Source organism: Larus michahellis, chromosome 1 (assembly GCF_964199755.1).
Source record: "Larus michahellis chromosome 1, bLarMic1.1, whole genome shotgun sequence".
NCBI classification, from domain to species: Eukaryota; Metazoa; Chordata; class Aves; order Charadriiformes; family Laridae; genus Larus; species Larus michahellis.
This window is the reverse complement of record NC_133896.1, coordinates 66,347,543-66,364,942: the sequence shown is the minus strand read 5'-3', so window position 1 is coordinate 66,364,942 and position 17,400 is coordinate 66,347,543. Positions and strand designations below refer to the sequence as shown.

Genomic DNA, 17,400 nt, shown 5'->3' with positions numbered 1-17,400 from the left:
ATACTAACACAAAAGCTATTAAAACAATGTTAAGGTTGTGAAATAAATATCTAAAGAACTTAGGAAACGCCAGTTAATGTTGTACACATACAAACAAGAATTTAATTCCTATTTTTATTTTGTTCAAGAAATATAAGGACAGATGAAAGAAAAAGAGGAACGGAGACAAATGATGGGCTTGTGATGAGCTTTTGGTTCTTGTTTGAGAGATCTGGCTAAAATATTTGGAAACTTCCAACGTATCCCAAATTGGAATTTACATGGTGTCAATTAAATTCTGACAGCTTACATGATCTTCCTATGTTTCTGTCAGAAACACCACTTATTCCAAAGATACGAATCTTAAATAGATGACCTCTTAAAAAAAAAGAACACTTAGAAAACCTTCACGTTGACTGTTCCTCAAATGCCAAGACACAGGGATCAGAGTTCTTTAGAAAACTAAAACTTACCGGAGGTACATTTCTATCAATGATAGTACGGAAGAACTCCATCCACTGAGTCATAGTCTGGTTATTCAGCAACTGGAGCGGCAACACATACTGCAATAAAAAACAGTCATGAAATACTAATTTTCTCTGAGAAAGTTCGAAGATGTTTCTACAGTAGTTACATTCTGAGGAAGATGAGCTTTTAAGTAAAATTAAAACTAATTAGGTTAGATATCAATACTGCTCTAATTGCATCCTTCTTGGCACAATTTACAGAGGAATTTTGGAGCAGACACTATTTGAGGAAAGCTCCTTGGTCTGAGAACTTGGTAATTCTTTTAATTTTTTCCTCTTCTTCACAATAGCCCAGCTGACTTTTAGGGACCACTGCAGCAGCTATACTACAGGGCTTGGCTAAACCAATAGCATTTTAGTAAGTGAAATGTACTCTAATTACTACGTGGCTACTATCTACTTAGTAAATCTTACTTCTCTATAAAATCCAAAGCAAAGTGACAATATTCAGGTAAGCTATTGAAAAGTGAAATAGGATCTCAGGATCTTTTTAATCCTCCCCACACCTAATAACAAACTATTTTAGCTTTTTAACCTCCAGTAAGAATTTTCAGGCTGCCCTTTTCGCAGGATCTTGTTTTGTTTCTCATTCTCTAGAAGTACGTCCTCACCAAACTCATCTTTGTAAAAGCCAAACTCATCTCTGTAAAATGCATGTGCCTCCATAAATAATTTCTGCCAGATCTTCAGAAGATAATGAGAAATGCCACCTACTGAAGTGCACTCTTTGACAATTATACTACAACATGCACTACTGACACTTTCAGACGCCAACCAGCACAGTCTAAATACCTATACAGTTTATATTAGGTTATGTGTGACTTCATAAAAACAGGAACATTGCTCCAGTAAGCTTACAGAGAGGATGTGCAGAAGTACCTAGGTTCATCAAAAATTTAATCTGGGGGATCATGTGACCAGTTTTTAAGTAGAAAAATCTATAAAGATCATATTTTTGTAAAAACTGTTTATTCTTTATGACTTTTCCCATCCAAATTGGTATTCCTCTTCAATCACACATGAGTGTACTGAAAGGAGTCGTTGTGCCCAACAAAGCAAAAGTTTCGGTTTTCCTCTACACAGATGCCAACCTGAACAAAAGCATAGAAGATTTTTAAGATTTGTTTCTGAAGCAGTACAGAGTAATGGGAGTTATCAGGCAGAAGCTGGATCATCTGCTGCTGAATCCGAGGCAAAAATATTTGCATTGCTGCTATGAGAGGACCTTGTTCCTCTGCTTTTCTGCATCTGCAAAGGAAACAAAAATGTTGGTCCAGGATCTACACACTGGAGATTCTAATGCCTATTCCTCACCAGCAATTTAATTTCTGTACCCTAAAAAAAATTAATTAACATCCAACACTCACTCATTTACTCTCCCCTTCTCTAGCCCGCAACTCAACAATTTGAGCAAATTCTCCGACTAGGAAAAACAACAACTGTTACCTTATATAAATACTGTTATTAGGAGGAAGAACTAATGTTCTTTACTACTGAATTGTCAGCTCAGAGGAGCAGGCACTTGAATTTTTCTGACACTCGTATCAATGCCAAACCCAAGTTGGGTACTGAAGAAACAGGAGTCAATAGCAATTGAAAGGGAAAGACCATTCCTTTGTTTTGAAAAGATTTTCTCTTTCTCTGTTTACATTTCTTTTACATACGTTTCTAAAAGCAAATAATTTAAAAATAAAAAAATGAGTGAGAGAACATTCTACGCTTATCCTAATCTACACTTTCTGGATTTAGACTATCAGGAGGATGGTACAGGTAACAATATGCAATAGGAGTATATGACAACGACAGTACTGTATTCATGGCATAGAAGTAGAAAATAATTTGCATTCATATATGCAGAATTTGGTGAATCTCCAAACAAAAGAAGTTATAAACATTTAAGAAATTTTTCACAGATGGGTTAAATCAGATCAAAAGTACAAAGCCTCAGGAAAAAATGTCAGTAAATTCATACAGATTATTGCTGGCATCTCTGCTTTCAATTCGCTGAAGATATAAAGATGATTAATAGTTTTCATTTATTTGCAGAAAAGGAAGCATATGATAATTATTAATCCCCATTTTCTATCTGAATTCCTTGTAGAACTGCCAGTGCTTTTAAGAATGACGTTCTCAGTAATCAGCTGGGACTAAAAGTACTGATTCTTCATCTACTGATGGACACCAACTTACTCGTAATTCTTCACCAGCTCATACAGGCACAGGAGGCTCCCAAGCCAACTCCCACTGTTCTGAGACTGCAAGTAGTAGCCTATCTTGTCTACTACAGCTGTCCAATGGCCAGGAAAGTCATATGTAATGATAGCATGGAGGCACCTTGCCAGCTGGGCTCTACGGCAGGAGGGAAAAAGAAATACATTATAAATAAATAAGATCATGGTATGGTGTTTAAAAGGATAGATCCCAAATCTTGGTTTACTGGCCACAATATACATATTACCTAACTATCATACATATTTTAACAGCACTGAAAGAGTTCTGAGGAGCCGCAGAGGAAAAGCAAGAAAAAAAATCCCAGGGGATTTAACTTTAAGGAAGAAACTAATTTCAGAACACTTTAGCTACTTTTGTCCCTTCCTTTTCCCTCTCTACACCCATCAGGCAATACTTGAAAACAATTAATTGCTCAATGAAACCAGCTAGCTTTGTACTTTGAAAATGAATGTTTATACTTCTACATGCTTATGAGGCTGAAAGCAACCACAAAAACACACATTTGTACATTTTTATTAAAAAATATTGGCTTGTGTTATGATCCAAGCCAGAGTTTCCTCATGAAATTACAGGATCTTCTAGAACACCACTTCTCAACCTCTGAAGCACACGGTAGAGCCAATTAGGTAAAAACATCTTACTATTCCTCTCCCTCCGCATGCTTTTAGATGCCACTCACAATGGTGAGGCAACACAGGTTTGTTAATTGACTAAAGTAAGGTGTGACTAGAAAAGCTGAGCAGCATTGAACTGGAAGCTGTAAATAAATACTCTTGGCTCTGCTAAGGAATTAAAAAAAAAAAGTCCACAGAAAATATTGGTTCTTCTATATTTAGTTTCCCTTGGGTATCCTCTTGGAGTCTTTCACACAAGCAGCCACTATTACAAAGCAGTTCAATAAGGGGCCCTTCACCTACCAATCCTTTTAGCTTTGTACAAACTTACCTTGTCCCTCAAGCCTTTGGAGTTTGTGCTCATTGTTGATTTGGTTCCACCTCCCCCCTTATTCTCACAAGTAAACAGTGAAAAAATATCAGTATTACAGCATCAGACTAGTTCCAGTAAAGTTTCTTTGACTTTTTTAGCCTCTGAGAAATGTACAAGTTTGGCCATTATTTAGAAACCCTCTATTTTATTCCAGATGATTTTCCCGGGGTTTTCAACAATCCTTTTAGATGTAGATCTTGGGGGGAAGAAAAAAAAAAGACCAACCTCCTCAAATTTCCATTATTTTGTGTTCTTTTGTATAAACTTAGCCTTGGCATTTATGACATAATGGAAGGGGAAACTACATGCCTTTATTACATTATCACAGAAACAACACGAGCTTCCTTACCTTGTAGCACAACCTTGGCAAGGAGCAACTACTTCTTTCAGTGGGGATTCTAGACATCTGTGTCAGAGCATGCTAGAAAAGCTGAACTGGAAACGATGTTTTAGTTCATTTTCCTGTCTCAGTGCAGGATCTAAGCAGTCCCAGCAGGTATTTGTCTAATCTATTTGTAAAGACCTCTAGTGACAGCAATGCTATAGCAGCCTAATGCGTTCCAGTGTTTCATTATTTTTTTAAAGTGTTTTCTCTAATCCTAATTTCAATCCATAGACAAGCACTCCTCCTCCAGATATGACTACTGACAAAAAAGACACCTCTGGGCACCTAGCTGGTGGAGAGGAGGAGGAGACAATAGGAAGATTTTCTTCTGTTTTGCAAAGATGAACATCTATACACTACAGCCTAATCCCATCCTATCAGCTTCACTTTAATTAGAGTGGTGAACAATCATAGACTGTAGTATGTCTGTGAATCTTAACTATTCTTCCAGCAAAAGAAGAGAACAACATTTTTTTCATTCTTTCAACATCTTAAAACCAAGAATGCTAGCACACATTTAAATACTAGGATTACATATAAAAAATGGCAAAAGTAATTGAGAAAAGGGCTACTAGAAAAAAAAAAAGATCTCGAGCAGTATTTCTCTGAATGGGTAATTCCGTACTACAGATAGCCCTCTACACTATCTGCTCTGAATCAGCCAAACAGGCAGGCTGTCACTACAGCAAGTGTTAGAAGACACTTTAAACTACACTGTAAAAGGACAAATCACATTACAGAGCTCTTAGCCAGGTTAATACATTTCTGAAAAACAAGTGCAAATAAATGTGGTAAAATTTACATTTTCAAATGCAAATTTTCAAATGTTGCATTTTCAAAAGTAGTACTTGCTTCATCTCCCAAGAAACTGAGATTCTCACATTAACTACATCCTGACTACCAGTCTGAAAACTTGAGCTACAGAAATATCTCTACACAATATAAGGTACCTCAATAAGTCAGGAGAACGAATTATTCCTTCTACAATGTTATCACGAATCTGCTGACGATCATTTTCATGAATGTTGAATGGAAATACTACTTCTCCAGGACGTGGTTCACGGTCCGCCCAGTACCATCCCACCATGTTCTTCAGGTAAATGGCAGCTAAATACAAACATTGGGGAAATAATAATTTAATTCTAACACATCTCCACATTACTCTGTGCTCAACACATAGTACAGCTGAAAGTAGAACAAAGAGTTGAAAAGATGACTGAAAACCACTGCATGAGTTCTTGACAATTATAGGCACTAAGCGCAGCTAAGTCAGAAAACAAATTTTTTTATGATTCCACACAAGATCCAGCTCAAGTGGCTGGTCCTAAACAGAACAGGATAGCATTTCAGACAGCTTCTATTGGAGTGCATTCTTTATTACAGTAGTCTTCCCTATGGACATAATATTCCATCATTACAAACAAGCACACAAAAATCTATTTATCCGCATTTTTACTCATCCCTAAAACAACTACTCAAGCTCAGTAAGTGAAGTTTTGGAAGGCTTGTGTAAACAAATCACTGTGCACGCAGATGGGACACTCTGCTTGGGGAAATGCCCAGTATGAAACTGGCACATGGCCTACCTTCTATTCAGACAGAAATGTTTGTTGTGCATTCCCTAAGCTTTAACTCACTATTAGGATTTCCCATAATCCCTCAGAGTTGTTCCCTTCTGTCTCACATGAAAAAACACAAAAAATAAAGTTAATCTTCAACTGAAAGTAAAGCAGCATTTATGCCTCGGTACTAAAATGCCTGTAGGCATTCTTTAGGAAACATAGGAAATATGGTATAAGACATTCTTAATAGACTCTTATCCCTGTACTATTTGGGCTGATTACTAGCTAGGAGTTTAAAGTATAAATAAGATATCCTTGGGTACAATCATTTTTCTTGGTGAAGACAAATTACAAAGTATGAAAACAAGTTGTTTGCAAAAGATTTCACAGGAGCAGGAGGAAAAACAGTTCTTTGTTTATGACGTGCCAGAATATTCAAACAAGAAACAGGTCCAGAAAGACCAGCCCAAGACTTTAATTTTCTTTGTCCATAGATTTGTTGTTATAGAAATTTCCCAGGGGAATCTGTTGACTTACATATGTAATTTATATGTGCTTTTCTATTTTATACAAGTACTTCGTAAAAAATAAAAAACCAAAAATTTTAAAAATCACGTTCTACATACTTGGGCTTTTTTTTCCCCCCTGAACAATCCTGAAATGAGAGATTAATTTATAAAATTAGCCTGATGTAGTCTAGATTAAGCATCAAACTTTACTACAGAATGGTTTAACAATGCCATTCAAAGTTGGATTATCTTTGAAAAAATAAACGCCAGCATGACAAACAGCATATGTCAGCATGCACTCAGGGGATTAATAGGATCTGTACAAAAAACCCAACAGTGCTTCTATGGGAAACGCTGTTCCATAGGATAAAAACAGAGCTGTGAACGAAACAATATTGTCATGGTTTAACTCCAGCCAACAACTAGGACCACGCAGCCGCTCGCTTACTCCCCGCCTCCCCCCCGGGTAGAGAGGGAGAAGAGGGAGAAAAGGAGGGAAAAGGGAAAAAACCTCATGTGTTGAGATAAAGACAGTTTAACAGAACAGTTACAGAAGAGGAAAATAATAATAACAACAACAATAATAATAATAATAACAGTAAAAGAATATACAAATTAAAGTGATACAACACAAGTTGCTCTTACCACCCAATGATTGGTTGCCCAGCCCATCCCGAGCAGCGATCATGGATTCCTGCCCCCCAGCCAACCCTTTTTTATATACTGAGCATGACATCTGTGGTCTGGAATACTCCTTTGGGCAGCTTGTCCTGTCTATGGTCCCTCTCAGCTTCTACAGGAAGCTGAAAAAGTCCTTGACCAATGTAAACATTACTTAGCAACAACTAAAACAGTATGCGTTATTGACATTCTTCCCATACTATATCTAAAACACAGCAGCTGCTAGAAAGAAAATTAACTCTATCTCAGCTGAAACCAGGACAAGTATTCATCAATTTCTTGAAAAAGCTGAATATTTTCTGTATCTGTCAAAAATATTGTATAGGAGTAAAAATAAATTATGAATATTTAGAACCTGATCTTACACAAATGTATACCGTAAAGTCAACTACATCACCATTCCTGAACTTACAAACAGTTGGGCAATCTTTTTAGACATGCTGAGATTATAAATTTATAACTTATCAGTGATGTGACCTTCCTTCATATCTACTTTTGTGGGTGGACATCATAGATATTGACTAAGCATATGTGGCTACCCTTGACGAAGGGAACTGCGGGTTTTTTTTCATTTTTCCAAAACTTTCATTTTTTCCAGGAAACGGGATACAAATAGAGAAACATGTATTCAAATGAGACTCAATTTTAACTTTTTTTTTAAATTTCCACTTGTCTTGGCATCACTACTTCATGACCACCACGAAAATTAAAGAATACCTAAGGCTCCCTGGGTACCCAGTTTTAAGCAGAAATCATTTTCTTTTTGTATCAGTATCACAGCAATCCAGTAGGGATCACTACAAACACAGAGAAGCCAAAGAAGGACTCTACCCTATATGCACAATTTTATCTGATCCTCTTGTAGGAAAGAAACAGCAAAGACAGACCCTTTTCCACACTCAGAACAAACATGAACTTCCTTACATTGCAACAGCTCAATACTCTCTTGAAATAACAGAGAGACTGAATTTCTACTGAAAGAAAATGAAACGAGGAATTTATCTCACCTGCTTGACGCACTGGAAATTCAACTTCATCTGATACTATGATTTGGAGTAGAGTTGGAGCAAAATTGATGATCTTATAGGACTGAAACACATATAAAACACAGTTAGAAAAACACTATGTTTAAAAAAGACCGTATTACCAAAAGCTGAATAAGAAATACAAAATAAGGATTTTGCAGTGTTCTTTGACTCTCCTCATGAAGTATGAAAGTTTTTAGCACTTGAATTTATCCACATCTGCACCAATCCAAATAATCACTTGTAAAAGCAGAGCACATGATTGCACATGGGTGGAATAAGCATTGTGACAATGCTCTCTATTAGAGATTAGTGATAACGTATATTTAAAAAATTGTGAGACTGCATAATGAGAAACACTGCAGATCTGTCTTCGAATTATTTAACCTCATAAGTCAAATGGATATTGACATGCTTCATCAATACCTACTATTTATTTACAAAATAGATTCTGGTACAATAGCAATACTGGATTTTGAAGAGATTAAAAAAACATTTAAAATTATTTTCAAGTGTAAACAGCATCTGCCTTTGCCATATATTACACAGCTATCTTTTAACAAACTAGATGTATAGCGCGTCTTAACAGAAAAAAAACAACTGGGGAAACACAGCAGAATAACCATTTTTAATTAAAATCAAGCATAGGCAGATAACATTTCAAAACCCACAGTCTTCCTGGGAACTTTTCAAACATTACATCAGTCATGGAGCTGAAGAATTTCAAAGAGAAAACAATGCTCACTGAACTTCTGAGCAGAGCATGCCAGATTTAAAAGATGTGAAAATCTGATAGCATTATACTGCTGTCATTCAACTGGGGTCCTCCAACATGAAGAATCGCGGACTTAGCATGGTGCAGTTACTACTAAGCCTTGGCAACATCAGTAGTTACTAGTATGTCAGATCTTTCATCCATGTGCTTTACATTCAAAGAGAGATGTTTCTTAGGGCTAGATGGCAGAAGCTTTCTTTATTTCACCTTTTACAGTATTTCTTTCCAACTAGACTATGCCTGGGAGTTCTGTGGTTGTTTCCAGAGCTGTGCTTTAAGTACAAGTATACTGCATCTTCCATAAACTTTGCTGCATTCGAAAGCTGTGAAATAAGAGGTAGGTTTTACTCTTCATGTACCCAGTTCCTTGATCTAACATTTCCGTAATGAGGTAAAATTACATCGCTTTCATGATGCCTAAGTGTAACAGCTGCTACACAACACTATCATTCAATAATTTTACCAAATCACTTAACTTTCTGGCCCTCGTTTTACTCATTATAATGATTTTGTAATTCTAACCTACGTTGTGCTCAGAGACTCATTTGATGTTTATAGAGTAATCTGAGATCTCAGATAAAAGCAGTAACAGCAAATCAAAAGCATATTTTCCTGCAATTCCCTTCTCTAAAAAACTTTAATTATCCATAAGAAATGCTCTAAATAAAGTAAAAGCTGTAACAGACAGCACAGGAACTCCATTTATCTATCGACACGTTGAAATACCAGCTTTCAATGTCAGCTGGTTGAAGTGTACTGGATTCCAAAGATCACCCTTTAATCGAGTATCCTGGAGTCCAAAGTTTGTCCTTCAGTCACTACCGGACAGAATCCGTACAACGTTGGTGGGTTCTGACAGGGGCTGCAGTAGCCTCCAGCACTCAACACCCAACTTCCAGGGAGATAAGGAAAGCACAAGAAATCCCAGCAGCACAGAAAACCAAAAATGTGTGTGAACCCTTAATCATCTTTTTTCTTCTAAGTAGTGCCAATATGCTGTTCTCAGACCCAATCTACACACAGTTTTTACTACTATAAACACACTGATTAAGAATGCAACTGTTTTGGGGGTTGTTTTGTTGTTTTCTTGCAGTAATCCTACCAGTATCACATTTAGGGTGGATACACCGATAACAGCATAAATTCTTTCCCTTTCTTTGACCAAATAACTTTTACTGAATCTACATTAAAGTCACCACTACTCCAGGGAGCTTTATTAGTACCACTTGTGCTGGCATACAACTGCTATCCCTGAAGTTTTGCCAGGATGTACACAAATATGGTTATTTGGCCTGCGCAGCAAATCCTCTCAGCAAGTGCCTGGAGTGACAAAAGACATGTTACGCAGAAGGTACGCACAGTGTCTCAGAGGGGGCCCCATCCCTACCAGCACACTGCTATGAGGGTTTCTTTAGACTTTACATACCGACACCCCTCAAGAGATCACGGGGACACAGTATCAAGCTCCCACTAAATCCTTCTACTCTGTGCTACTGTCATTAGCATAGTTCACATTTTTATAAAGCTTTGTTTTCTACTCATTTATCAGAAACCTAAATGCTGCAGAGATCAAAAGAGATTGTGTGCCCATTTTAGAAACAAGACACCCGATTCTATTGTAGTTGTGAAGCTCAAATACCATCCTGCTCACTTGTGCAGCAACAAACCCCATCAGGAAAACCACACACCGCTTGCAATTTTTGGAACAGAGGACTTTCTAAAAAGCTGCATGCAGCAACATTCTTTCTATAGCAGCACATTCTCGTTGGTTTAGCTGTCATGCTAACTGTGATCTGAGGATGTATCCTTTCCCTGCCTTGCTCGGGAAACCATACAACAGGCACCTGGACACTAGTGAGTAAAGTGCAGAGCAATCATCAGGTGTCCACTGTGTAAATGGAAAGAGACAAGGAAGAGACCTCGGAGCTGGATGAATTCATTTGTATTGTTACAGCCACACCTGAACTTTTACAAAGGGAGAGCAGGAATACCATCAGTCCAATGGAAGGAATGGAAAGCTAGCTGCCGATTTTGAAGAGCCGTGCCCAGGAGCCGCAGGGAGGCACCAGATGGCTGAAAAAAGACCTTCAGCACAACTCCCATAACACAGCACGCCGCTTTGTGCAGTTTGTGAATAATTACAGTGCCTTGAATTCACACTGTTGTGATTTGGTAAAACTTTCTATGAAGGCGTCGATCAATGGGGGCATATGTTTATTTTGAAGGAGAAAGTAAAAGTTTTTGAAAAATAAACTTTCACTGAGTACTTACAAAGATTATTTTAAAGCTGTGTAAAACACATACTGACTGCTCTTGCATGAATCACAGATCAGGACATTTATGCTAAAAAAAAAATCTCATTTAATTTCCATTGTGATCAAGAGGATGGGATACAGCATGTGCAAGGCTAGCAGCTAAACTGGGAGAGGCATACAGCACTGGTAGGATACAATTGGGTAAATTTACAGCAATGACCAAGGAGATGCCTATGTCCCCACAGATCTTGTTCCATCTGTGCCCGCTGTCTCAGGAGATCTGTGCACAACTTCCTGCACCTGGTCCTTTCACACCTTTGGCCTAACACACATTCTTCCCCACCTCAGCATCACAGTTCCACTCTTCAAAACGTCAGAGAACAAATCAATTTTTTTGCCTGTTTCCTTTTCCATTTGGTTGGGCATAGAACAGATGATACCCGAGAAAGCCTAAGATGGGCCACTGAAAAACAGCAAGATGAACATCGTCACATGCAAAGGACTACAATACAAAGAGAGATAAGCTGGAAAAATATATAAAAATTTCCCCAAATGGATCCTACCGAAGCAAATACTTTTCATGTCTAACACCCAGATTTGGCTCCCAGGTTATGATGCATTATATATTACTAAACTCATTTCAGTAAGCATTATTCTTGTGTCTTGTTTCCTGTTGCATTTAAAGCCCAGAGCAAGCAACTGCTCCATAGTCACATCTGTCACTAAGCTTCCCATTGCTCTGATGACAACCACAGTGGCTGAATGCAGAACAGCACTAGAAGCTGTTTTTATCCCTGCAGAACAACAATGGGACGATCTAGGACAATGGATAGAGAAAACCAGAGCCTTCCCTCAGGTTCTGAAAGTGAAGCCACGACCATCCCTTCTCCACCAGTGATACACATTTCTTTCTCTGTACCTCTGAATCCAAGTATGGCATGTAAAAATTGCTGAAAAATCAAGGCACTACATCTTTATTTGCAAAGACAAATACACAGAAGAAATTTGTACCTTGAATACATATGAAATTACCTGTTTACAAAGGTTATTTTAAGGCTTACGTACATCTGATATGAATGCTTAATGATCTGGTTTACTGAGCTTTATTTTCTGTTTGCTGTGCACTGAAAATGTGTTACTTAAAAATTCCGTCAGTATTTGTCACACTCGGGAATATTTTCGCAGTTCTTAATACTATTTTCTCTCTTGTTTTTTACACTGTCAGTCACAGACAGCTGTTAAAACAAACTAGAACTTCAAAAGACACTTTCTTCTTTCCCTGTCTTACACGCAAAGGTATTGTCTGGGGAGGGGAAAACACACAGTGTTTTCATACACAGGGAAAATAAGCATGTGTAAGAACCTACCTGAGCTTCTTTCCTTTATGGGTTCTGCTGTCAAATTCACTCAGTCTCAAACAAACTCCGCTTTCCACGGAACTTCTAATCACGCAACTTCCTCATCAAATTGCTCTTCAATACAAATACCTGAGATTCCTTCCTCTAGGTAACAAGAGGTCTTCATTGTCACTTTCAGAGTCACCTTAGGATCCCTGTCCACTGTGGCAGCCGGCTCAACAAAGATATGGAAGCCCAACTTTATTCTGGACTCTTCTGCTTTTGGGCAGTCTTCTCATACTTCTTACTCTTCTTCCAGCACTGCTGCTCAGTTCCCATCAAAGTCAAATTCTGCAACTCCTTCTCGATATTTAAACAAACATCTATATTTCTGCAATTGTGTTTTATTTTCCTCTCTGTTACAGGCCAAAGAGACATATTACAGCAGGTTGAGCCAATGAAGATTAATGCACAAAAATTGTGTGGTAATCCTATCTGAATTGGAATCAGAGATGACCTTGTACGTTCACACAATCAGACAGTACATTCCACAGCACTCCAAGAACTGGCACATGAAAGCAGTATTTAGCCATTTAAAAAAAAAAAAAGGAAATTAAAACCAGCAAAAATCCCTGAAGTCCATGAGACAGCTCTAACAAGAGGGAACAGCCTAGAAGAGACATCAAAGAAAAGTGCACAGAAATTGAGTATCTTTCTTGATATAACTGACTGTTCTAAGAAGTGTGATCCATAAACATGATTATAAGATGCACACCGATTATGATGTGACAGAGCTGAAGAAAAAAAGGGTGGGAGGGGACACGACACAAGAAAAGAAAAAGAGGGAGATGGAAAGATGTGTACACTTAGAAAATCAACAGGCTAACAGGGAAATTAAACAGTTACATGATAGAGGTTACTGACCTGGCAGGAAATTACTGCTCTAGTTTCAAGAATCACATTTCAGACAAATCCCGCACTTACATTTGTGTTCAGGTCACTGACAGAAGTGAAGTTTGTTGATGACTCAGAAGCAGCACGCATCATCCAAGCAGAAAGATCAAAAAAATTCTACTAAGAACTGAATGATCTTTAGAACTGCACCAACAAAAATGGAATGGGGTAATAAGACAAAGTACATGGTCATACACCCAAAGATAATAGGAATTTCTCCTAAAAGCTTCAGGTTTCTTAGTGAGGAACCATAGGATAAAAGGACCTCGGTATATTAAGTGATAAGAAATATGTACACATTGGACATGAAAAAGATAATTGTAATTTTAGGATGTATCAAATGAGGTATTAGGGGCATTGAGCATGAGACTTTCTTGAATGCTGCAAATACAAATGACCAAATTACACAAGAAAGATTAATTCAAATGGAAATGAGTATGCAGAAGAGCTGTGCTCTCCTATTATTAGATTTCATAAATTCAGTTTTATGATATTGCAGAGGAAATACAGCCTGTTGAGGCTAGGAAAACAGGCTGGTAGGGATCAGCCGTGGACAAATATGCCAGAGCAGGTACCAAAAAACCTATTCTAGCTAAGAAGTAAGATCGGCACAAATGGATATAAATAGAGCATAAATTAATTTAGGCTGAAAACCAACACTTATTTCTAGCTGCAGGAGGAAGAAAACTCACAAAGAGCCTTCCAATAGATATAATAAGGGGGGAAAAAGAAAGGAATCTTGATTCCATTTCTGAATGCAGTTAGATGATAATCCAGAAGGCAGACAGCAACTTCATTGATTTAGCTCTATCTTTACACAAGCGCAGGAACATACTGAAGAAAAAGAGGCATTTTCAAACATGCTGGGACTTCTTACAGGTAGGCAAGCTTTCATTCATTTTAACTCCATTCCCCACGCTCCACACTGTAAGCAAGCTATGGAGTCGGGACTATTATGATACTGTTCTAAAGGACTATCTGTATTGGTAAAAGCAATGCAGTGCCTACAGAGAGGTGCTGTATTGGGGGACTAGTAGGATTTATACTCTCTGGGAAGCTCCTGTCACTACCTGGATTCAAACTTGAAAACCAACGTACACTGCTGATGGGGATAACACAAGAGAAGTTTTACCTCAATACCCACTGGCGTGTCTCAGGAGCAGCACCAGTTTAACTAGCACATAGAATAATGGTGACCCCTATTCTGTTTGGCCAAATGTTGTATTTCCACTTCAAGTACTTATTGTTGGAGGGTTTTCTGTTTGGTTGGTGGATCGGTTCCCTTGCTAGGGCAAGATAAAAGCTAGAACAGCATCTGGATTCCAGTACTTGCAGGAGCACAGTTACATGTCAACACTATCATTAGATACACTGCGTCTGACAAGTCGCTTTGAAGTCTCGCTTCAAAAGCATTGAAAGGCTTCAAGATGTCAAAGGCCCACGTTCAGCAACATTCCTCAGGAGCACTTTTGTTTCGCTCATCCAAAGAGTCATGTCAAACTACCAACGCTGCATCAGTACATTATATCAGATACATCATGCTTCATTTAGTAACAGGAAGCCTACACAATAATAGGTATGTCTTAATTTCAAGATTCACTCTTTATAATAATCAGAAAAGAGAAAATGTGTCACCTATTTTAAATAAAAATATGTATCTCAACCTGTGCTCAATAAATACACTTGCAATCTTGAAACTAAAACCCAGGTCTTTCACGCAAATTGCATTATCCATCACTTGAACTTAAAACATGCCACCGGTGTCAGTCTTAAAACACTTTTAAAACTTCTCCTGAGCCTTGCAGTACTTATTGGTGATGTTAAAATGACAGTGTTAGGAGCAGGACCCAGGAACCCAGACAGCTGCCTCTTTGTTCTGAGCCTGCCAAACACGCAGCAATTCATTACTGTAGTTTTGATTCCCGTGCAACAGGCTGCTGACAAATATTTATACTTTCCCTCTCAGTCCTTAATAGCAGGGATAAAAATAGGTACTGATGAATTTTTAAAGTTACTACGCCAAATGAGGAAAAAAAAGTTTTGCATTTTTATCTAACTATCCACAAGAGCATTCTCAATGTCCAGCACTTAATCCGCCGATTTACTAAAGGAACTTGCCAACTGCTAAAGCAAGGATTAGCTACAGCTAATTCAGAAGGAGTTTTAAGTTGCCTAAATAGAAAATCAAGCCAGAGAAGCAGTAATTCCTGAAAGCCAATTCTCACTGACCGTTTTGTTAACATACCAATGCAGTCTAAAAAATCCAAGACCTCCAATAGAACCAAACAAATATTCCATCGAATTATAGAGGTTAAAGTTTTATTTATGCTGCGTAAAGGAACTTTCTCCTTTTTCAAACATCCAAATTGAGACTGCGGTCACCGTGTTGATTCAGTGCATACTGGCGCTACATTAACTGTGGGATGCTGTGACAAATGCTACCCACAAAAATCCAATGTGCCTTTCCCAAAGTTTTACTTGGCGTACTGCTGGACAGGACAAAATCAGTCCCCGAGAGTCACTGCTGTCTGTCACCTGTGAGAGCAAGACAGAGCGACCTGGGCAGCGCGGAGCCCAATGTCGTGCCTTCCAGCACCCAGCTCGGGCCACGCCGAGGATGAGATCTGCCGCACTTCGCCCCGCTGCGCCCTGCTCCCCGGGTCACGGCACTCAGGACAACACTGACTGCAGGCGCCGATCCCGCCCAGCCAAGGGGCACCCACGGACTGGGGGCCACCTACGGACCAGGGGCCACAGACCACCCACGGACGGGGGGCCGCCGGGGCGGCGCTCCTCGCCCGGCGCCCAGGAGGAAGCTCCGGGAGCCGGCAGCGGCAGACCCCGCCCCGGGGGTCCCGGCAGCCGGAGCGGGGCGGGTTTGCTGCCCGCCCGCCAGGCCTCCCTCGAGCGGCCGCTGACAGGCAGCTCCGGTGGGGGATGCCGCCGCCGGCCTAGCCCGGCTTTCCGCTTCAGCCGCCCCGCGGCCCCTCGCTGCGGAGCGGAGCCGGCCGGTACCGGCGCGGAGGGGGGGGCCGCCGCGACCCCCCCCGCCCCTGCCGGCGGGTCCAGACGACCCCATACCGGGCGGCGGCCGGGTCTGAGGCGCGGCCGGGGGCGGAGCTGAGGCGCCGCTGAATTCCCGCTCACCTGATCGAGCTCGTTCTCGGCGGCGATGCGCAGGTTGGGGTCAATGGTGCCCCGCAGGGCCTGGATGATCCTGTTGGGGTCCATCTTCCCCCTTCCCGCGCCGGCGGGCAGCGCTCCCCCGGGGGCTGCGGGAGGAAGAGGAGCCGCCGCCGCCGCCGCTCGCGCTGCCGCCCCCCCCCGGGCCACAATCGCAGGCTCGCGCGCCCCACCCCCTCCGGTTCCTCTCCGGAGCCATTCACCGGTTTGCGACAGCTGGGTATCGGGAAGCGGGGCACTGCTTTACGGCCGGCTGCGCGCAGAGGTCCGCCAGAGGCGGGCGCCATGTTGTTGTACGGATAAAAAAAAAGTCCTGCGGAACGGCTGGCGGTTTCCGGGATGGAGCTGCCGCGGGGGCGGCTGTGGGGCCCGCCGCGCCCCGCTCCCTCAGGGAGAAGGCGGCCGCGGAAGGGGATGCCGCTGCCACTACGGTGCGTGTGGAGCTGCTGGCTCCTCTGCCGCATCCAGGGGCGCCTGCCCCTTTCTCCGTCCCTGGAGACGCCGACAGGGGACGGGCCCGGCGGCACAGGGCCGCGGCGGGGAGCGGGCGGCCAGGCCCACCGGTTCAGGCTGTCACTGCTGCGGGGGTGTTGAGGTGCCGCCCTCCGTCCGCCGCCCCTCGGTGGCCTCTGCTGGGACCTCACGGGGCGGCGGCGGCGGCGCCGGCGGAGGCACAGCGGCCCCACAGGCCCGGGGGATGCTTCCAGACCCCTCTCTCTGTGCCAGAGCGGACTTTCACTGCCCTTAAAAAATACATATATATATAAAAAAAAGTCCTATATTCCTTTCTTAATAGCTTATTCCTTTTTGTAGTAGTTTCCCAGCTCGAGTACCGGGCTTGATTGCCCGGTATTTGCTACCTCATGAGCTGGTGGTACAAGAATTAAAGTGAGAACACCAAAACTGAACAGTGGCATGGTCAGTGAGAACTGATGTTATCCCCCTGGCTACCCAGGTACCTCAGGTATGTGCTGCCGCACGAGACGGGCTCGCAGCTGCAGGAAGGGAG

General features: G+C 41.1%; 1 protein-coding gene across 3 annotated transcripts in view; it reads right to left on the bottom strand.

Annotated features, from left to right (window-relative positions):
- Positions 1-16,589, bottom strand: part of IPO8 (importin 8) — a 46,240-nt gene extending 29,651 nt beyond the window's left edge. For all 3 annotated transcript variants that reach the window (XM_074583497.1, XM_074583479.1, XM_074583488.1), the window contains exons 1-6: positions 16,356-16,589; positions 7,870-7,951; positions 5,061-5,217; positions 2,697-2,855; positions 1,598-1,754; positions 453-542 (exon numbers count right to left, since the gene is read on the bottom strand). In XM_074583497.1, coding sequence (XP_074439598.1) covers positions 453-542; positions 1,598-1,754; positions 2,697-2,855; positions 5,061-5,217; positions 7,870-7,951; positions 16,356-16,439 — 729 coding nt within the window. In that variant the 5' untranslated portion in view covers positions 16,440-16,589. The remainder of the gene's footprint in view (positions 1-452; positions 543-1,597; positions 1,755-2,696; positions 2,856-5,060; positions 5,218-7,869; positions 7,952-16,355) is intronic.
- Positions 16,590-17,400: the final 811 nt, after the last annotated feature.